Raw genomic sequence first — 20,345 nt, forward strand, 5'->3', positions numbered from 1 at the left:
TCTATTATCAGTGGGTATGGCAATGATAAAGAAAGATAAATGTGTTGCTATATCAAGTATTTTAGAATATTACAGTTTCAATAAAGTACCATAGCATAGTACTTATTTTGAAGCTAAAATTCAAAGAAATAATGCTTCCTTTCCTGTTGTTTGATTTTAAAGCAAGCATTATTCTCCAAAAATCTAATTTATGGATTTAGACCTTAGGGTTTTTTTTCCTCTTCCCTTTAGGATAATGTGACTTAATCTGCTTATTCTCTCACTTTTCTCAAGAAACAGCAACACAATTTTATTCATTTTGTGTGGGAATTTTCAGCCCCATTGTTCATGTCAAAGATGACACCTGCAACTCAATCTTTATTCATGCCACCACTGATTGGCCAATTAAACCTTACAACGGAAATTTGACTGAGCCGTGCAGAGTTCTGCATGTACTGTAGCTTTTGTAATTCATACTAGAAAATACTTTCTCATACTTTCAGGTACTTTATGATTTCTGAGCCCCTGTTATGAATTTTAATATTTTATTTATTTTTGTATTTATGTTACTTATATCCCATATTTATTATTTTTTACAAATAACTCAAAGTGGTGAACATATCCAACACACCTTCCTTTTCCTAATTTCCACACAACTGTAAGAGGTGAGATGGGCTGAGAGAAAACGAATGGCTCCAAAGTCACCCAGCTGGCTTTCATGGCTAAGGCAGGAGTAGAATTCACTATCTCTAACTGTCAAGCCTGGTGCCTTAACCACTACACCAAAGCAAAAGAGAAATATATTTTTTTCTAGTCAAGTATATATTGGTGCTTTCACATAATTTTTCTTTGTTAAACATATAGTCACAAATGTTCAGAATTTGTCTTACAAAAGTCAACTATTTTCTGTATTTTTTTAAGAATGGATTTTTTTCCCATTGTAGTTGTTGTAATGCTTAGGCTACAAAATCCCTAATGAATGCATACAATTAAAAGCTTAATCAGTTTACAAATGATTTTAGCATCTGGGGCTTTTCTCTATGTACCTGAACTTGAGTGTCAATCTGCTACTAGCTAAACTTAAACTATGCTTCAATTCCCATAAAAAATACTTAAGAGAAATAATTAATAAGTCTCATGTTTTTTTTAAAAAAAGAATACAGAATTGTTTTAGGGAAACAAAATACGGTTTGCACATATGGAGAACTCAAATCAAAAGATGGATTATTTGATGAAAAAAGCATATTCTTATATGAGCAACATTTGCTATAGTAAAAAATAACACTTCATCTTTAAACGACATGTGCTACATATATAAAGCCAAAATATTGTTCTTTGGCCAATATCATTCATGTATTAAAAAGAACTTCTGAATATGCAAAAAGGCTTATATCAAAGGATTGTAACAGACTTGCAGACTCGAGATCAATTTGAGTAAATGGGATTTGTAGCACTGATTTTAAGCAACCATTTTTTAGATATTCAATAAGTGGAAGATAATCTTGGATGCCATTTAGTTCCACTACTTCTTAGGATTATCAAAAAATAGATATTCTATCCAAAGCTGTATTTTTCAACTTTCCTTAATTTAATTCTCTTCTGACTTGTGTGCTCACCATAAGAAGCAACCACAAGAAGCAGTCAAAATGATATAAGGCGATATAAGGTGGATCCATCTCAGAATACCCTCTTATACTTACCTTCCTCACTGACACTTTAAAGACCAAATAAACTAAGGATCTTCTTCCATTGTATGTGTTCCTCTGACCCAGAAGCACTGACAATTGCCTTAAATTTCTAGGCCAACCTGATGTCTTCAACAATTGGTGATAACAATTATTCAGTGTGTTCATAATAGACAGTACCTCTTTTACATACAACACAGATATTCTAAGTTGTTACAATTTTTAGTGTTGAGTTTTTGTTCTTGTAATATTACATTTTTCTTTAAAAAACAATAATTTGCCTATTCATTTTTTGTGGGTTCTCCAGTTGTTTCTGGGTTCTTTCCATCATTCTGGATCTTATCAAAGATATGTTTCAGGTCTAAACTACGGGTGAGTATGTCAAGTAGAACTTCATCTTTCTGTACTCCATCTATAAATTCTTCAAGAGACAAATCACCTGTAGAAACAAACAAGAAAATTTGGTTCACGTACCGCCTGCTGAAATGATTGAGAGCTGATTTTGTGAACAATACAACACATGGATATCCAGTTAGTACTAACTGCATCATCCCCAATGCTTAATTCTGGTTACTTTTTTTAGGGGGGGGGGGGGAGACACATAGCCTTTTTTTATGCTTTTGACAAATACAAAATTCCCATTTCTGTAAGGACATTAAAAAGTTTGATGGACTAACCAAGCAAATTCAAATCCACCAATATTTGCCAAGGAATCTGTAAAGGAATTTAGAATTGACCTTGGAGGTAGAGAAAAAATGAACAAACAATTACATTTCTTCAATCTTGAGAAAGAGGAGAACATGAGAAAGAAACTCAAAGCAACCCTACCTTGATTGTATATAGTATAAGATGGGACAGGGAGAAACTTGGACAGCTTTCAAGATTCTGTTATCCTATCTTACAACAAAACAAGCATTCCTGAAATCGCTGCCATGCCCGTTTCTTGATCTAGCCTGCATCAAAGGCTGACATCAGACTATAAAGCCTGTCCAAGTTTCTCTTTGTGGATAAATGCAAGACTCAGAACTGAAGCAGATGGCTGAATGGATGGGATGGGCATATGGGTTTCATTCCACTTTCCATTTTCTTACTTTTGCATAAGAAAATGCAGGCTTCAGCTTGTAAATAATTCCTCTGCTTCTGATCTTAAGTAACTGGAAGACCTGAGTTCTGGACCACAATATTTAGCTGGTTTTAACTTTAACTTTCTCTTCTTGATGTGCACTTTGGGCATTTCCCATTGATAATTAATGCTTCATTTTTTGAGACTAATTTTAAGTGGTGGTGGGTGCAATAAAATAGACTTCAAGGAGGTAGAATTGTTAACAGTTTAGCTAGATTCAGTTAAGTTTATCTAGCCCAAAAGAAATGGGATAGCATCCAGTACATTCTGAACATTGACAAATTGTCAGTTTTAACCTTTTTCCTACTCAGATATCATTATATACTATTGGATTGCATCAAACTAGTAATATCTCAGCGCAGATAGAAAAGTTTCTTACCATCTCCATTTACATCAATTTTATTGAACACCATATCTGTGAATTCCTCAGCTGACATGACTTCTTGACATGGGTTAATGGTGCGAATGGCCTGGAAATAAATATATAAACATATAAAACATCTTTAAAAGTCTACATTCAATTTCCCTACCTGTGAACAATTTGAATATGTATGACTTTTTAAAAAAAGAAAATCAACAAATTCTCACATAAATGCAGTATTTTCCAATAGGAATGAATTACGGTACAAATTAATTTGTGATTTTAAAATGTGAAGATCAGATGATATTTTTATATATTTGTTAGTTCTAATCCACCCAGTTTTTTGTCTATACATCCATCCACCCAGTCTTTTTGCTTTCTGCTTGTGCATTGGTCTTGGAGAGGTTGAGTAATCTCTTTAAGCACTTTGCCCGCCCCAAATGAGAAATAGCAGGTAGTCTGCCTGTCGCCATAGTCACTCTAGTTCTTGACCTATTGATTTAATGATTTAATCACTTTGAGGTGATCCATTTGTCTCCTACTCCAGCACAAAGTGGTTCTCCTCTAGCAGACATTGGTCTGGTGGTAATTTATTTATTTATTTTTATTCAGCAAATGTATATAGCTCATCTCCTCAGATTATATGAGTCTGGGCAATGTATAACCATTGTAACATTACAAAAACAGAAAAAAACAGAAAAAAACAAGAATACAGGAGAATACTAATCAAATTACATGATACATTCTACCTAGAGTTGCTTTGAAAATATTTTTCATAAATAATAATAATAATAATAATAATAATAATAATAATAATAATAATAATAATAATCACTTTGCAAGATTCCCCAAGGGTTCCCGAAGATTGCTGCAAAAAATATTTTTTAAGGAAGACTTTCTAGAAGGCTAAGAGATATGGGACTAACCTCACTGCAGAGGGAATGTTCATTACCATATGAAATTCTAGCAATTATTATTCTGATTGCTGTTTTTTGGAGGGTGAGAATAACCAAAAATAGCATCCAAGTCTTCCTGCTTCTATTAATGATCAGAGAAGATTGAATAGTAGGTTTCAAGGACTGTTGATACTACTAAAGTCTCTTGAATTATCATGACAATTATATGTTGCCAATTATCAGTGCTTAATAAGATTGCTAGATTAGCTGACTTGACCAAGGGATATTATGTAGAGTTTAAGCCCATCTCCATTATAAATATAGCATCCTCTACATTGAATATATTACAGTTTCTCCCCTCATTTTCCTGTACATAAGTAGTAGACATATATGGCACATATAGTGTGGGTGAAACTTAATTTTTTTTGCATCTTACTTCTCAAAGGCAATGTCTGGATGTATCAGCCATACATAATGAAAAGCATAATTGACTGAAGAAAAGATTGAAGAAAATATTTTACCTTAATGATGTTTAACAACTCATCTCTGTCAATACAGCCATTCCCATCGACATCATACAGCTTGAAGTACCACTTCAATTTCTGTTCCACTTTCCCTTTCAGAACCAAGCTTAGAGCTGCCACATACTCCATAAAATCAATGTATCCATCCTATTGAAGAGCAAAAAGTGACATATTCATTAATTTAAGTAAGCTAGAGCTGTACTTACAACTACAGCTTTATAAGTGTATTTTTGTACTTGTGCTTTATGATTATGATTATTGCTGATGTAGCAGTTATCATCTAATATTGTAGCTATCCTCTTGAGTTTGAAAGCTATTATTCAGAAATTATATTCTCCCCCTTTTCTACTGATTATTTTGCTTAAGGTCAAACATCCTTGTTTTAGAGTGAAAGTTAAAAGACCAGACGAGTGTATTTTGTGAAGAGTACAATTTGTGATTATTTCTATGATATCATAACCAGAAAGGAACTTCTCTGCTAAAAACTGTCCCATGCAATCTATATAAATAAAAATGTAATGGTTGTTTGTTCAAAATTGCTAATCTCAGAAAGTTCTTCACCGATTGCTTTGAAATTTTGACACAACGTTGCATTCGAATACGTGAATGTTTTTATATATGTATATTACATAGATGTCACACCTGTGACAGGTAAAAACATGATTTTTGTAAAAACATGCTTTTTTGAAACCAGTGCCATCTGGTGGATGTAAAAGCAACACACACTCTGCTAAATATTTCATGATTCCATTTCAATGTTTCCGATTGCATTGTTATATTGAATTTTCATAGATTTTGGTTTATTTTCATTTTGATTTAATTATTTCATGTGACATTGCGTTGGAATTGAGCTGTGTCGTTTACCATAGCGCTCATTTAGTGAGTATAGTATATTCGGAACAGTTCGGCCTCTCTCCAGCTTCGTCCCGATGGTCCCTTTATAAGTGTGGCTGGGCTGCAGCCGCACCCTTTCCCCTTTCCGCCCCTCCTCTGACGAGCTTTGGCCATTTCCGCCAAGGGGAGCTGAAGCCCTTTGGCCTCCCCCTACCCTCTCCCCCCTCCCGCCAGGCCTTTGCAGTGGGGTGCCACTTGCGCCATCCCTCGGCTGCCTCCCCCCGCCCTTAAGCTGGCCAGCCCAGTGGAGTTCCAGAGGAGGCGGAGGCAGAGCGTATCCTCAGCCCGGCTGGCCGCGTGTGCCCAGCTACAGCCTCGCCAAGGTGGCTCCCACGGGGGGGCCAGCGGCAGTGTCAGCCTGAGGCGCAGCGGGGCTGGGGCGGCCCCTGGGTGCTGAGGACTGAGGACTTCTCCTCCTCCGAGATCCTGGATGTCTCACTCTCCTGGGCCACCAACTTGGGGGAGCCCGAGCGCAGCTCCTCTGAGATGCTCAACAACTGCCACGAGGCTGACAGCCCCGGTGCCATCTCCCCAACCAGCGTCACCCGGCCCAGCAGCCTGACCAACGGCAGCACCCACCTGCCACCCCACTATGCCCAGACTGGTCACAGCAATGTGTGGTCGGGTGCAGCTAGTTGTATAATAACATTGTTATAGGTAATCATAAAAGTAGATAGTACTGCATGAGGAAATGTTCAAACACAGCATGTTTTAACATTAATTTCAACTGTTAACATTCAGTCATGATGAGCAAAGAAAATAAATATGTCATTTTTTTCAATCTGTTTTATTGGTCTTCAACTCTTTGCACATTTTTCTTAAGATAATGGTATGGTATTAACTAGTAATAATTTGATGGTCCATTGATGTTCATTGGCTTTATGAGGTCAAACAAGTTTTTCAGGGAAGAGATAGTATATTGTACCCACTGAGTTTAGGAGAAATTAAGACCACAAACTAAAAAGTCATCTTGCACATTTCCTAAATGGGCCAATATAAATTAATTAGCCCTATAAATTAATTTAGGAAATAACAGATTAGGAAAGGAAAGGCAAAGTCACATTCATTTGCAATGGTGACCAAAGGAGGTGAAAAATGGTATCACAATCTTGGCACACCATGGACAACTCTGTATACAGGACTCATTTTTACATGAATATTTATATAGGCTAGATTTGCCCATTTGCTACTTGTTTGATCCATTGCGTAGTGAACCCAATCAAAGCTCCACATTAATTTTGATTTCTTTGTCCATTATTACCAAATTTTGGGATTGTATCAGAGCATTGCTTATATGATAGCATTTAATAAAAGTACTAAAAGAAGCTGGGATTTCGGCTTTAAAATCTTGTTCAGCACATAAACAAATACTTGGATATACACACATAGTCAATGAATAATAATGATGTAACTTAGTGCAGTAAATGAAACATCTACAAACAATGTCAGAAAGCATCAAAAATTCCACATTCAACCATGAATTACAGATATTCTCTTCTATTGAACATATGTCTGCTTTATTGCCTTTGATTATACCATAATTTTTATAGAACAGTTTATATTTTAGGACCCTTGAATTGTCCAAATTCCAATGTCTTACAGAGTTATTTCTGTTAGAAGAATTACTATCATTAACTTTTCTTTATATGGCATCTATTTTGCCTGATCTAATTAAAAATAATTAATTTAGCCACTGTTCCAATGTCTTACAGAGTTATTTCTGTTAGAAGAATTACTATCATTAACTTTTCTTTATATGGCATCTATTTTGCCTGATCTAATTAAAAATAATTAATTTAGCCACTGTAACAAACATTTAAAAAAAAAGATATACCATGGTTTATTTCTATAACATAATCACAAAAACGATTTGAAACATGACATAGGAAGTGTATGCAGAATTAATGCTGACAAAATGCTTTTGTTCTTGAGTTAAAACTAGTCATTACAGTTAATTTTCAAAGAAACAAATCTATCAGCCAAAGTAGAAAATGAATCAATGTGCATAAATTATTTCATTGACCATTGCATAATAGATATGTATATATCACTTGCTTGTCAGCACAAGCAGAAATCTTGAGGCACATTAAAAATTAATAAAACATTCTGGCATCATGTTTCATATATTATACTTACCCACAACTATATCATCTAATAAATGTGTTTGGCTTTTTAAAGAACCACAATACTCCATATGGTTAGCTTGATCAGATCAACATTTCTAAGTCTTCTGCAACTTAAATGTTCTCTTTCCCTCTATACACACAAACGCACATACATGGGCAAATACAGAATACTGTATGCAATAATAATTATTTATTAAACGTGTAAATGTAAACACTCAATGAATCTGGGAAGCTATAAGTATTATATTAAATCACTTACCTTATTAAAATCAAATGTCTCAAACATTTGTTCAACATATTCGTTTGATGATGGACTCAGATTTTTCAATCCAAAAAACTGTTTAAACTCATGTAGAGTCAATTGTCCAGAAGGACACTCTGTCATAAATTTCTTGTACCACTGGTGGCACTCTGTGGCACTCAATTCTTCAACAGATTTGCCATCCATATTCCCCATATTTAAAGCTACACAGGGAACAGTGAGGTACACTAAACGTTTTTCCTCTCTTTATTAAATATTCAAATGGAAGGGATAGCTCAAAGTAAAACTAATAAAGTAGAAAAGAGGACAGAAGCTATTAAAAATAAACTTCTTTAATGAGGGAAGGTGAAGAGGCTCTTTGAGAGTTTCAAAATAGTGACAGCTTCTTCAAAGCAGCTTCCGATGTTTAAAGACTTAACACTAAATAGCCAATGAGAGAAAAGTCCTGTGATGGGTTGCTAGTGTCATAGAAAACTGAGACCAAAAATAGAACAAAATGAGAGACTAGTGGATTATAAGGTGAAAAGGTGAAAATGGCTATAACCATAACTTTGAAAATAGCTTAATAATATATAATCCACTTTCGATTATGTCAGATATGATTATGAGAAAACAAGTGTTTGTGAAAATGTTTATATTGTCTTTCAGAGTTTCTATTACTTTCCTTGAGTTATACAATTTGAAAAGGCCATTCAATTTGAAAGCAGGCCCATTCAAATAAGCTTATGCAATGCCCTCAACTGAGTTCTAATGCTCATTGCTCAATAGACATAGTGCAAGAAACAATCCACTGGGTTGTATTGAATAATTATACAATGAGGATGAAATAAATAAAACAAACTAAGTAGCATGTTACACATAACCATGTCTTCTGCTGAGGTTTGCCTATAGCATCACATAGTAATGATAAGGCTAAGGAAAGAAATGGTTAATTACTTTCTTCAGGTACTAAGTATATAATAATAAGCATACTGTACCTGCCCTTGTGGCAACTTTCCTCTTTTGTTATCTTTAACTAAAAGGCCTAAAGTTCTGTGCAGACAGTGGCAGCTCAAGGGTATAAGTAAATTGAACCGGGAAATGTGGGTATCTGTTTAAGCTCCTTTCTACAGATTTTTGCAATGCAAAGGATTCTCTAAGCACATTCAGCTAACTTTTGGGAGCTCTGATGATCCAGTAATTGAGAAGAGGTAGGCCTGTCCATCATAGGAGCTCTCAATAGAGCAAATACAGAGTTCTTTACAGAATTTCAAACACTTACTAAACAAGCAGATAAGTGAAGACACAGGGCAGAGACCTTACAGATATATATTGACTCCTGCAAAGTGCCTGCAGTCTTGGCAAGGTTTTTCACAAGTAGTTCACCTTGCTTCTTTTCTAGGGTTGGGAGTGTAATTGGGCAAGCAATTCAACTTGTCTTCATGCCTAAAGTGGAACTATAACTCATAGCCTCCCGCTTTAGCCTAATGCCTTAATGCCTTCCCCATACTGGCATTCCATATCCATGTCTACCAAGCCGATTTAGATCTACTTATAGACAGATCAACTGCAGGTGTTTATGGTTATTAGTATTTCTGCATACTCTTTGCTTCCTCAACAAATTATCAGTGTTGTTTGTTTCAGATTCCTTTTTCAATTTCTACTTCATTATATAGTAATTAACCTGAATGTGAATTAACTGTATAAGCTATTATCAAGGCATCATCTTGAGTAGGAAATTATATTGTCAGACTCTGTGCTTCATGCTTCTTGTTCTAAAGTTTCCAATACATATACGTCAGGGGTGTCAAACTCACGTCATCGCTGCAGCATCATGTTTGAAGTTTGAAGTTTCATTTTATTTATATGCCGCCCTATTCCTTGAAAGGGACTCAGGGTGGCGAACAACTCCAACGGGAAGGGGAACATGCAAATACAAAATAAACGTTTAAAATGACCAACAACCACACCTGTCGAGAGGGGAAGGGAGCTCATCAACCCCAGGCCTGCCAACACAGCCAGGTCTTAATGGCTTTTCGGAAAGCCAGGAGAGGTGAGGGTCCGAATCTCCGCGGGGAGTTCGTTCCAGAGAGCCAGAGCTGCAACAGAGAAGACCCTCCCCCGGGTCGTAGGCAGATGGCATTGGCTGGTGGATGGAACCCGGAGGAGGCCGACCCTGTGCGATCTAATGGGTCTTTGGGAGGTAATTGGCAGCAGGCGGTCTCTCAAGTACCCAGGTCCAATACCATGAAGGGCTTTATAAGTAATAACTAGCACCTTGAAGTGTATCCGGAGACCAATTGGAAGCCAGTGCAGCTCGCGGAGGATAGGTGTAACGTGGGTGTATCGAGGTACACCCACAATCGCTCACGCGGCTGCATTCTGGACAAGTTGAAGTCTCCGAATGCTCTTCAAGGGCTGCCCCATTTACAGTGCATGATACGTATCATGTGACGTATAAGGACTTCCCCCCCCCCCTTTACTAAACCAGGGACATGACACATCCGGCTCATGGGCTGGGAGTTTGACAGCCCTGATATATGTGAATGAAAATAAAATGAAAATAACCTGTGAGAATCTCGTTTTATCTTGAACACATGTTTCTCAGCCTTGCATACATTGCTTCACATTTCATCATTTTCATATATAATTCTGTGTGTGTGTGTGTGTGTGTTGTGAATGTATTCAGAGGCTATAATGCTTTCATATCAATTGTTTTACTGAATTTCTGAACCAGCTCTTTCAAAACACATACAAAGCCAGATGCTTTTAATAGATCTTGTAAGAATTCATATACCATATTTTTCAGAGTATAAGACGCACCTTTTTCCCTCAAAAAAGAGGGTAAAAATCTGGGTGTGTCTTGTCTTATACACTGAATACCACATTTTTTGCCTCCTGAAACCCTGCCCCCTTTGCAAAAATGGCCGTGCATAGCCTTTAGGAGGCTTCCAGAGTGCTTTTGGGGGCTGGGGAGGGCAAAAATGAGTGAAAAACGGACCACCTTTTGCTCGTTTTTGCCCCCCAACCCCTAGGAGCACCCTATAAGCCTCCTAAAGGCTATGCCTTCTTTGACAAACAAATGGGCCCATTTTTGCAAAAATGGGCCTTTTGCTCATTCCCCACCCACCAACTGCCAGGAGCACTCTACAAGCTTTCTAAAAACCATGCATGCCCTTTTTTGGACAAAAAATGGGCCCGTTTTTGTGAAGGAGGTCTGCAGAGTGCAAAAAACTTTTTTTAATTTGCTTCTTCAAAATCTTGATGTGTCTTATACTCCGGTGTGTCTTATACTCCGAAAAATACAGCAATCCCGGGCTTCCCAACCCTTTTCTTTCATTACCCAAAACCCACTTATCAGAAAATCTTTTTCACTGCTTATCAGAAAGTCCTTATTTAAATGTACTGTTGCAATTGAATTTGTATGTTACTTAAAGAAAAATCACCTTTACTTAATTTTGGGTAATTTACGCAGGTTTGGGAAGCAATGATGTAACCCAATTACAAGTTGGCCTTGTAATTTTTACATCTATTCTACAGGTGATTATCCTTAATTATTAGATTCTGAATATCTATGTGAATGTTATATAGTTCTGTTACACACATGCTAAAGGGAGTATTGTGGGGTTTTTTCATTGTAATATCTGGAACTATGCTTGGCTATACAAAACAAATCGGAAATTGCTTTGGCTTTAGTTCTCCCTATTTCTCTGGAAATAATAAATATATGTAGTAAACAAAGCAACAGAGAGAAAAGTATCTGCTCATTTGATCTTCATTTTGGTGCTTTTCTGGCTGGTGGGAGATCTACAGCTGTAGATGTTTCAAAGCCAAAGTAAGGCGGCTTTGATATCTTTCTTGTAGGACTTGAGTTATTCCATCATGGTTGGTTCCAGAAGCTCTTGCTGTAAGGCAGAACTCTGCTTGTTTGTTTTTTAATTTGAATCTCCCACAGCATTTCTTTTTAGATATGCTTGGAGGATGACAGAGTTCAGATTTTGAATCAGAATGCTGCTAGGAAAGTCTCAGGAGAAAAACAAAGCTGTTTCAGACTTTTGTGCCTTCTGAAGTCACGCCTGGCTTTTTCTGCACAATAGTTCTCCATTTTGGAATATTTACTCTCTCGATATCCATGACTTTCCTTCGGTGGTCAGTGTCTCGACAATACCGATAGCCACAGGTTGGTTTTTGTAAAGTGTAAAATGGATTGTAGGAATTGGAATAATTAGGGTTATAGAAGGCAAAGCTAAGACACTCGGGCTTAAATCCTCCTGAATATATGACCTGAGGGAAATATTCAGAAATTAAAGCCTGCTCCATCTTGTAGCCCAGAGCTGCAGGACATTTCTTTTGGGGTTTGAATGCAGGATCTGATGACTTGAGCAAAGCTTCAGTCCCTTTCTCCTCCTGTGCCATCCTGCAAGGCTTGACTTCAGACATTGTCTTCATGGATTAACTTGGTCTGTAAACAGAAAAGCCAAGGGGAGGGGGGGGACAGATTTACTCTCCCTTTTATACAACAAGCAAGAGGAGTAGCATTTGGCCAGTTGATTGTCCCCAAACTCAGGGCCACGTTATAATTGTGCAGCAGAATCCTGTGAACATTTGTGTTAGCCTGAATCCATAGCAAAGGGGATGTTAACGATAACAAGCCACCCACCAGCCAACTCTTTCCCCAAAGATTTTTAAAACCCATTTCTCCCCTAATGGAGTATTTTAAATCTGAAACAAATGGATTAAAAGTAACCACAGCTAGGAAGAAAAAGAAAAGGTGGGTGGTAAAACCCACTTTCAGATGTAAAATAAAGCTGAGATTTCCATCTATAAAGACACTATCCAGTAGCTTGTATTCTGCTATGACAGAAACAAAAAGGCCATCTTTTTCTACAGACATCTCTATGTCTACAAGCACTATGGGTTTTTATTTTAATTTTAAAGTAACTTCCTCCTATCCTATCTTTCCAATTAATTTTTATTTATTTTTTCCGTTGCAGAAGAGGCCATGCAGTCATGCTCCCCTACTGGAAAAAAAACAACAACAACAACAGTGAATCAAACCCTTCCCAGAACAACAATAAACAATCTATCCCCCCAAGCTTGCCTTTAGCTTTTGGCTTTTATTGCAAAGTAACAAGATAGGTGAAAAGATGCCCAGCAGCTCAGCAGTTCCAGGCAGAAAGTAAAAGATTGAAAGTAAGAATCGATGTCTTCAGAGGATAGGGTCAAAAAAAGTCAAGATGGCAGCCGTGATGCATGACTGAATCTCTGCTTGTTTTTGTATTGTACGTATAATGCCCAGGAAACTGTTCAGAGCTGCAATCACACTGTCACAGTTGCATTTTGACTCTTTTTTAACCATACCCCACGACACCCCTTGTAAGAATTTTCAGAAAGTGCAGCAGCTTGTCCAGATCACCCATTATTTCTTTCTTCTCTCTATTGGCTCCCTTGCAATTTGAAGCTACTTTCCAAACACCAAAACTCTTAGGAGGCCCGGAGAAAAACCAGGGTTCTTCCAAACAGAAAGGAAAGGTTGTTTTTTTTTTCAGAAGTTGCCATGGAGGAGCTGTCAATCTTCTCTTCTGCTTCAAGAACTCTTAGCTCATTTGTGAGAAGTATGTTAAGAAATAATAATAAAAAACGCAGGGGAAAGACTTCGCAAGATGGGACATGAAGAGAAGGGGCTATTTGCCGAGGAAATCCAAAACTGAAGCAAGTAAAAAAAATAATCAAATAATCAAGGAGACAATCTGGACAAAGACTTTTCCCTGGAGGAGCCTATGGGTCATCCAGCAGCTCTTCTCTTTTTAAGCCCATCTGACTTTAGGCCATTTCAGCTTGCAGGTCCTGATGTTTGTCAAACAGATTTTGGGCTTTCCCTACATTAAATCTGCAAGATGACACAGGGAAAGAGAATTCCTAGTATTTTTTATGAAAATATTGCATCCTATTTGAGCTTTTCTGTGTCCTGCTAATATACACATCCCATCAACTGGGAAACATTGCTTTAAAGCACTGCTGTGCTTTGAGGGTCTCAGGGGCCCTGTTACCATCATGTCTTTCTGGACCATGTCAGTATATGCACCTCTGGAGCAAGTCAAGTTGAACCTGTGGTTTAGTGCTGGGCTATATGTGTGTTCTTCTGCCTCTCTGTAGTAATAATATCTATAATTTATACATTTATAATTGACAAAAGACAAAATATAAAGCAAGGATGTGGAGCATACTGAACAATTACTTCCAGCCTTTCCCAACAGCTTGATCTTTCTTGACACTCACTATGTGCCTTTTCCAATGCCGAGAAAGTTCTTGTCACCTATGGCAGAAAACCATGCTGTCTTGAAATTTGCTGCCCCTATTGTCAATCCTTAGCCTGCATATATTGCCTTCGCTCCCACTCATTGCCAATCTCCTGATTTTTTTCCACAGATTTTCCACATCTTTGCACGTTGTTGGAATAAAGGGGGGAGGAAATATTTTCACACTGGTTCAATTGAGAATAACCTAAGGAGACCTCATTCATGGACCTTAAAAAAAGGCAATGTCATGGAATTCGGCAGGCAAAAAGATGGTGCCAGGAGAAGTTTATGTCAGAGGAGGTGCAAGGAGAAAAAGAGCCAACATTTATTTGTTTATGCAAACTCTATGCATCTCTACTTCTTTATTTTCTTCTGATCGGCTAGACAAGGAGAAATGAGCAGAAAGGCGATGCATAATCAGATTGTTTGAAATATACACACACATATGTGTGTGTATGTGTGTATGTATGTATGTGTGTGTGTATGTATATACACTTATATACAAATACATACATACAGTGTGTGTGTGTGTGTGTACGTGTGTGTGTGTAGTGATAGTTGAAGGGCAATTTAAAGGGAAAATATTTTAATTTAAAAAATGGAAAAATGTCAAAAACTTTAGTTAGGTGATTGCAAGTGGTCTAAGTCAAAGTTATCCAACCTTTCCAGCTTTGTGGATTTGCCGGAGGGGAAGTGGGGAGAGGGGATGGCTCTGCATGAGCCATGGATGAGCGTGCATATGTATGCATCCCCACTTCCATGAGTAGTGGACAAGTGTGCCCACCACCAGCCTAAATGGAGCTGTGCACACGCATGCCTGCCACTCATGCAAATACAGATGCGCGCGCACTCGGCCTCCATTTCCAGAGCCCAGTTGTGAAAGGCTCAAGGTCCAGTAGTGGTTCGTGGCCTTGGGGTTGGGGACCCCTATTCTAAGTGGTATTTTTTTTAAGAAAAGGCAATGAAAATAATTTACAATCAATTATCATTCATTTTATGAAAACCAATAACAGGAGTCAGTAAGATTGCAAAGCAGCTTTCTTTAAACCAGAAGTGACTCTTTGCTAGTTCTGCCTTTGTTTCAACCAGAGTTTTAACACCTTGGCATGATAGCTATTTTTATTGTTATATAATTGGTTAATTCCAAATAAAATATTTTATTCTCCAACCTGTCTCTCTTGTAATGATTATATTCCTAGAGACTATTGAATGAAAAATGATTTATTCAGTAGTTAATAAAACTGTTTATTTGTGCATTCTAAACATGGATGGCCCTTGACGTTATTTTAAAACCTTATTAATGGTTTTCTACTTTCCATGACGCTCGCAGCTTGTTAGGCTGCACTAATTCAGCTCTCTAAATCTAGTTCTGTCCACTAAGGTACAAAGCCATTAATCCGCTAACAAGGGAAATTACATAACATAGCAGTAAAACCCTATGCAGCCAAGAAAATAGAGCAAGATAGCATGATTTTGTTTGGGTATTTTCTGTTTAGCGAAAAGACATCTTTCATCAGCCACCCTTCACAGGAAAAGATTGTTGTTGTTGTTAAATAAAAGTTTTAAAGAACACAGATGTTCTTTTTAAAGAAGCAACTCAATTTTAGCAATAGCAATAGCAGTTAGACATATACCACTTCATAGGGCTTTCAGCCCTCTCTAAGCGGTTAACAGAGTCAGCATATTGCCCCCACAGTCTGGGTCCTCATTTCACCCACCTCGGAAGGATGGAAGGCTGAGTCAACCTTGAGCCGGTGAGATTTGAACCGCTGAACTGCAGATAACAGTCAGCTGAAGTGGCCTGCAGTACTGCACCCTAACGACTGCGCCACCTCGGCTCAGTTTTAATAGTGTAACAGTCTAAATGCAGATTAATATAGTACAGGCCACTATTTCTCAATCTCAGCAACTTCAAGATGTGTGGACTTCAACTTCCAGAATCTTCCCAATTCTGAGTGTTGAAGTCTACACATCATTAAGTTGCTGAGATTGAAAAGCACTGGTATACACTATAATATAAGACCACTATACACTGAGCTATAGCACATTATACCATAAGACAGTACATCAGTACATCCCCAAACCCTGGTCCAAGGCTTGGCACCAGTCTGCGGCATGCCAGAAACCAGGCCACACAAAGACCCATCTGTGGGATGCAGGCAGTACACGAAACCATGCTCACCCCTCCAGTCCTCAGAAAAACCTGTCTCCCTGTAACCAGTCCTGGTGCCCAAAAGGTTGGGAGCCATTGCAGTACATGATATATTTCCAAGTGAAATCAATCTATGGACTCAAGAAGTCCCCATCCCTTTTCATAACCTATAGGTTCTACTCCAAATGGTACTGATTACAACACTTTAAAATTGGTGGAAAATAAAACTATAGAGTAGCCCCCAAGAGAACTTCTCGCTCCAGTGTGATAAAATAGTTTTCTTTGATGGGCTGAGCATTTCTTTCACCTTAGCAAAGATATTTTTAGAGGTCACATTCCTCTGCATCAATTGCAAAGTCTGGCCCAAAGCCACTGCAACTGAGCAATGAAGATGGGAGCTGCTTTGCTTCCCAGAGGAGCACTGCAGAGATCCTGCTTTCAAATTTTTAACCTGGTTGTTAAGTGAATTCTGGCTTCCCCATTGACTTTGTTTGTCAGAAGGATGCAAAAGGTGATCTCATGATCATAGGATACCGTAACCATCATAAATATGAGCCAGTTGCCAAGCATCTGACTTTTGATCACATGACCATAGGGACGCTGCAATGGTGATAAGTGTGAAAAACAGTCCAGTCACTTTTTTCAGGGCCTTTGTAACTTTGAACGTTCAATAAACGAACTGTTATAAGTCAAGGACCATCTGTATTCTGTTAGGTAAAGGTAACGGTTCCCCTCTGACATATGTGCTAGTGGTTCCCGACTCTAGGAGGCGGTGCTCACCTCCATTTCTAAGCCGAAGAGCCAGCACTGTCTGAAGACGTCTCTGTGGTCATGTGGCCAGCATGACTAAACGCTAAAGGCACAAGGAGCACTGTTTCCTTCCCACCAAAGATAGTCCCTATTTTTCTACTTGCATTTATAGATGCTTTCAAACTGCTAGGTTGGCAGAAGCTGGGACAAGTAATGGGGGAGCTCACTCGATTACGCGGAGGTAGGGATTCAAACCGCCAAACTGCCCACCTTTCTGATCAACAAGCTTAGCGTCTTAGCCACTGAGCCACCATGTCCCGCATTCTGTTAACAGATCCTTTAGCATGAAGAACCCCAATTCTAGTACTCTGCTATTGTACTTTTATGTCTAGTTAGCCACCTTTCCACAATCTGGTGTCCTTGGTCTTAACATGTGGAGGACAGTAGCAAAAATGATTTTTTAACTGAATAACTGGATGGGATGGATAGGTTTTGGCACAGCTGCCCTGTGAAGTAGCTTTCCTGTTTACTGCTTCTCATTTTGAATAGCAAGACCGTTGTTTTATTATTCAATCCAGACACTTTTGAAGCTGTTCTCCAGGTCATATTGGCAAAATCTGCAAAGGAATTTTGCAGCACATCCACGAGTTAGGCACCCTGGATTCCTTGGATCCTGAACAAAAGGGGTTATGATGAAATGAGGAAGGGAACCCCTCGTGCTCGGCCCCGTCCTCTAAAGCCCAGCCGGCTCTTACCTTCGAGGGAATCCCTCCTTTCGGGTTCTCCTTTGGCGTCGTCGCGCTGCAATTCTTCTCCACGTGAGCACCGCGCCCCTCCTCCTCCTCCTCTTCCACTCTTTCCTAAGCTCCTGGAAAAATGCGGCCGGCAGAGAGGAGGGAATAAGTGGGCGTCGCTGCCGGACACATGATGACCTGAACCGTCCAGTGCCACCTCTTGGCTGCAGCTGTGGATGGGGCCGCGCTGCGCCGCCCGGTCCAGATCTGGGTCATTGTGACTGGGGAAAGGCGTCAACTGCCGAGGCAGAGCTGGATTGTTCCTGCAAAGGGAAGCGCAGCGGCTGGGAGTTGCTGGGTTCCCGCCGCACTCGCAGGAAAGTCAAGAAGCAATTTAGACTTCAAAGGAAAATCTATTTAGGAGCAGCCCATCCTCTGCGGGCCCAGAAGCGAAGGCCACGCCAGACAGAATCAGAAAGCAGTTAAGCAATCAAACGCCCCGCACTCGCTCAGCGGTATTGTTTAAATCCAGATTCTGAAGCCGAGCCCTTGTTTCAAGAGACAAGGTATTGGGGGCCGAGGGACGCGCCTTCTAGCTTTCCCTTGCCCTCCCTTCCCCGCCGCTTTGGCCCTAAACGGTGTCGGGAAAGCAGTAACAACGGTGTCGGGCCCAACTAACATAATATTAAGATTCACTATTTTTGGAGTACTATTTTTGGAGTACTATTTTTGGAGTACTATTTTATAAATGAAGACTATGTGTATGTGTGCGCCCCCTTTCCCCCCCCCCCCCACCCCGCCTAGAGTCTCTGTGGTGAGATGAGCGGGGACAGAAATAGCTTACAGAAAACAAACATATATTTTAATATTCTCCTCTAGCAAAAAGGCAAGCACAGAAACCTAATCTGGTATCTTTCCTTGCATGCCTTGCAATTATTCAACTCTCTCCCCCCCCCCTCCTTTCCAAATTTTATCAATCATAATTTCTTTGGCTACATTTGAAAGACTCACTTTGAAAGGAGATGGGCAGCAAATGGATCTTATAGATAAATTTTAGAGAAGTCATGATGTCAAATGAATTAGCAACATTTGTCTATTTGACACTTTCTCGCTGCTCTTCCAGTCATTATTTTTGGGGTGATCAAGCTAGTTGAGAGACAGAACCCATCAGAACAGCAATAGATGATCTTCTGTGCCTTTGTCCTGCTTACCAGAGTTCTATCAGTGTTTGAAGGATGAGAAGTTTTGTTGTTCTGCTACCTATTGAGTGCAAACCTTGACCCTAATTAGGACTCAGAAGCAGTGGTGAAATTGAGGTTTTTTTAGTACCCGTTCTGTAGGGGTGGCTTGGTGGGCTTGGCAGGGGAAGGATACTACAAAATCTCCATTCCCACGCCATTCCAGGGGAAGTTTACTGCAAAATCCCCATTCCCTCCTGACTCCTGGGGGAAGGATATTGCAAAATCTCCATTCCCAACCCACTGTGAGGCCAGCCACAGGTGGTGTTTGCCGGTTCTCCGAACTATTCAAAATTTCCACTACCGGTTCTCCAGAACCTGTCAGAGCCTGCTGAATTTCACCCCTACTCAGAAGATATGATTGGCCAAAGTCCCCCAGATGGATTCCATGCCTAATAGAGGTCCAGCACCTGGACCTCCATATTCCTCATCCAGCACCTTGAGATGTTTCTTAATCTTAGCAACTTTAAGATGTGTGGACTTCAACTTTCAGAATTCCATGCTGGCTGGGGGATTCTGGGAGCTGAACTCCATGTGCATTTAAGTTGCCATGGTTGAGAAACACTGCTGTAATTACCACACCACACTGCCTGTCTCAGAGCAACAATCCGTAAGCTTCGAGAAATTTTCAGTTAAGAAATTGCTAGTGGCCCGAGAGATGAATTGATGGGCAATGTAACTTAACACAACTGTATTAAAGGGTACAAATAGATATTTGGCAACCATAAATAAAACATAAACTTAGCTTGTGAAAACAAGAAAGTGTGAGAAAGAAACTCAAGATCATCCCGCCTTGGCTGTCTTTGTTATAGAAAGAAGAGACAGAAGGGGACACTCTGTCAGGATTTCAAGATTCTGCTACTAAAGCCTGTCTCATTAAAGTATTTTCTGGTATTTCTTGTGATATCTCCTTCCTGACCTTGCCTACCTCACCTGGATTCCTCTAGACACAGGAAGACTGTAGCTGTTAGCAGCCATACTGCTGAAGAATCCTGGAAACTGATCTATTAAGAGGCAAAAATATATTCTTATAGTTTTCATAACCTTATATAGTAATTATTTATCATAATTTATATGCAATTATCAATTAATCTGGCTGCCAGAAAGTTTACATAAACTTAAAGAAGGGTAAAACTACAAGCTTGCCTCTGAGTTTGTCTCCCCACAACGCACAATTAAAAAATCTTGTGCATAATTGCATGATTGTGGATGGAATGGCATATCAATCAGTTTGTTCCTGCTTAGTTGTCTGTGACAGCTTATCATTCTTTAAAATCTTTTCAAAGGGACTACACCCTTCTCAGGCATGCATCATTTAATGTTTATGCATAGCTGAGTTTCAT

The 20,345-nt window shown here is 39.1% G+C and overlaps 2 protein-coding genes and 1 long non-coding RNA gene across 3 annotated transcripts; 1 reads left to right on the forward strand and 2 right to left on the reverse strand.

Annotated features, from left to right (window-relative positions):
* Positions 1–507: 507 nt before the first annotated feature.
* GUCA1A (guanylate cyclase activator 1A) lies at positions 508–9,049 on the reverse strand. The gene is made up of 4 exons (XM_087720133.1): positions 7,848–9,049; positions 4,566–4,715; positions 3,167–3,257; positions 508–2,103 (listed from the first exon to the last, which is right to left on the reverse strand). Exons 1-4 carry the CDS (start codon positions 8,043–8,045, stop codon positions 1,946–1,948), a joined length of 597 nt encoding a protein of 198 aa, XP_087576259.1. The 5' UTR covers positions 8,046–9,049; the 3' UTR covers positions 508–1,945.
* Positions 9,050–11,586: 2,537 nt separating this feature from the next.
* CIMIP3 (ciliary microtubule inner protein 3) lies at positions 11,587–17,989 on the reverse strand. The gene is made up of 2 exons (XM_087720816.1): positions 17,786–17,989; positions 11,587–12,291 (listed from the first exon to the last, which is right to left on the reverse strand). Exon 2 carries the CDS (start codon positions 12,276–12,278, stop codon positions 11,877–11,879), a length of 402 nt encoding a protein of 133 aa, XP_087576942.1. The 5' UTR covers positions 12,279–12,291; positions 17,786–17,989; the 3' UTR covers positions 11,587–11,876.
* A 76-nt stretch (positions 17,990–18,065) lies between these two features.
* Positions 18,066–19,896, forward strand: LOC148044677 (uncharacterized). The gene is made up of 2 exons (XR_015697399.1): positions 18,066–18,330; positions 19,815–19,896. It is a non-coding gene; the product is annotated as an uncharacterized LOC148044677 (long non-coding RNA).
* The last annotated feature ends 449 nt before the right edge of the window (positions 19,897–20,345 follow it).

This window comes from Thamnophis sirtalis, unplaced genomic scaffold (genome assembly GCF_051295495.1).
Source record: "Thamnophis sirtalis isolate CommonGarterSnake01/CBP01778 unplaced genomic scaffold, rThaSir2_p1.2 scaffold_7, whole genome shotgun sequence".
Lineage (NCBI taxonomy): Eukaryota > Metazoa > Chordata > Lepidosauria > Squamata > Natricidae > Thamnophis > Thamnophis sirtalis.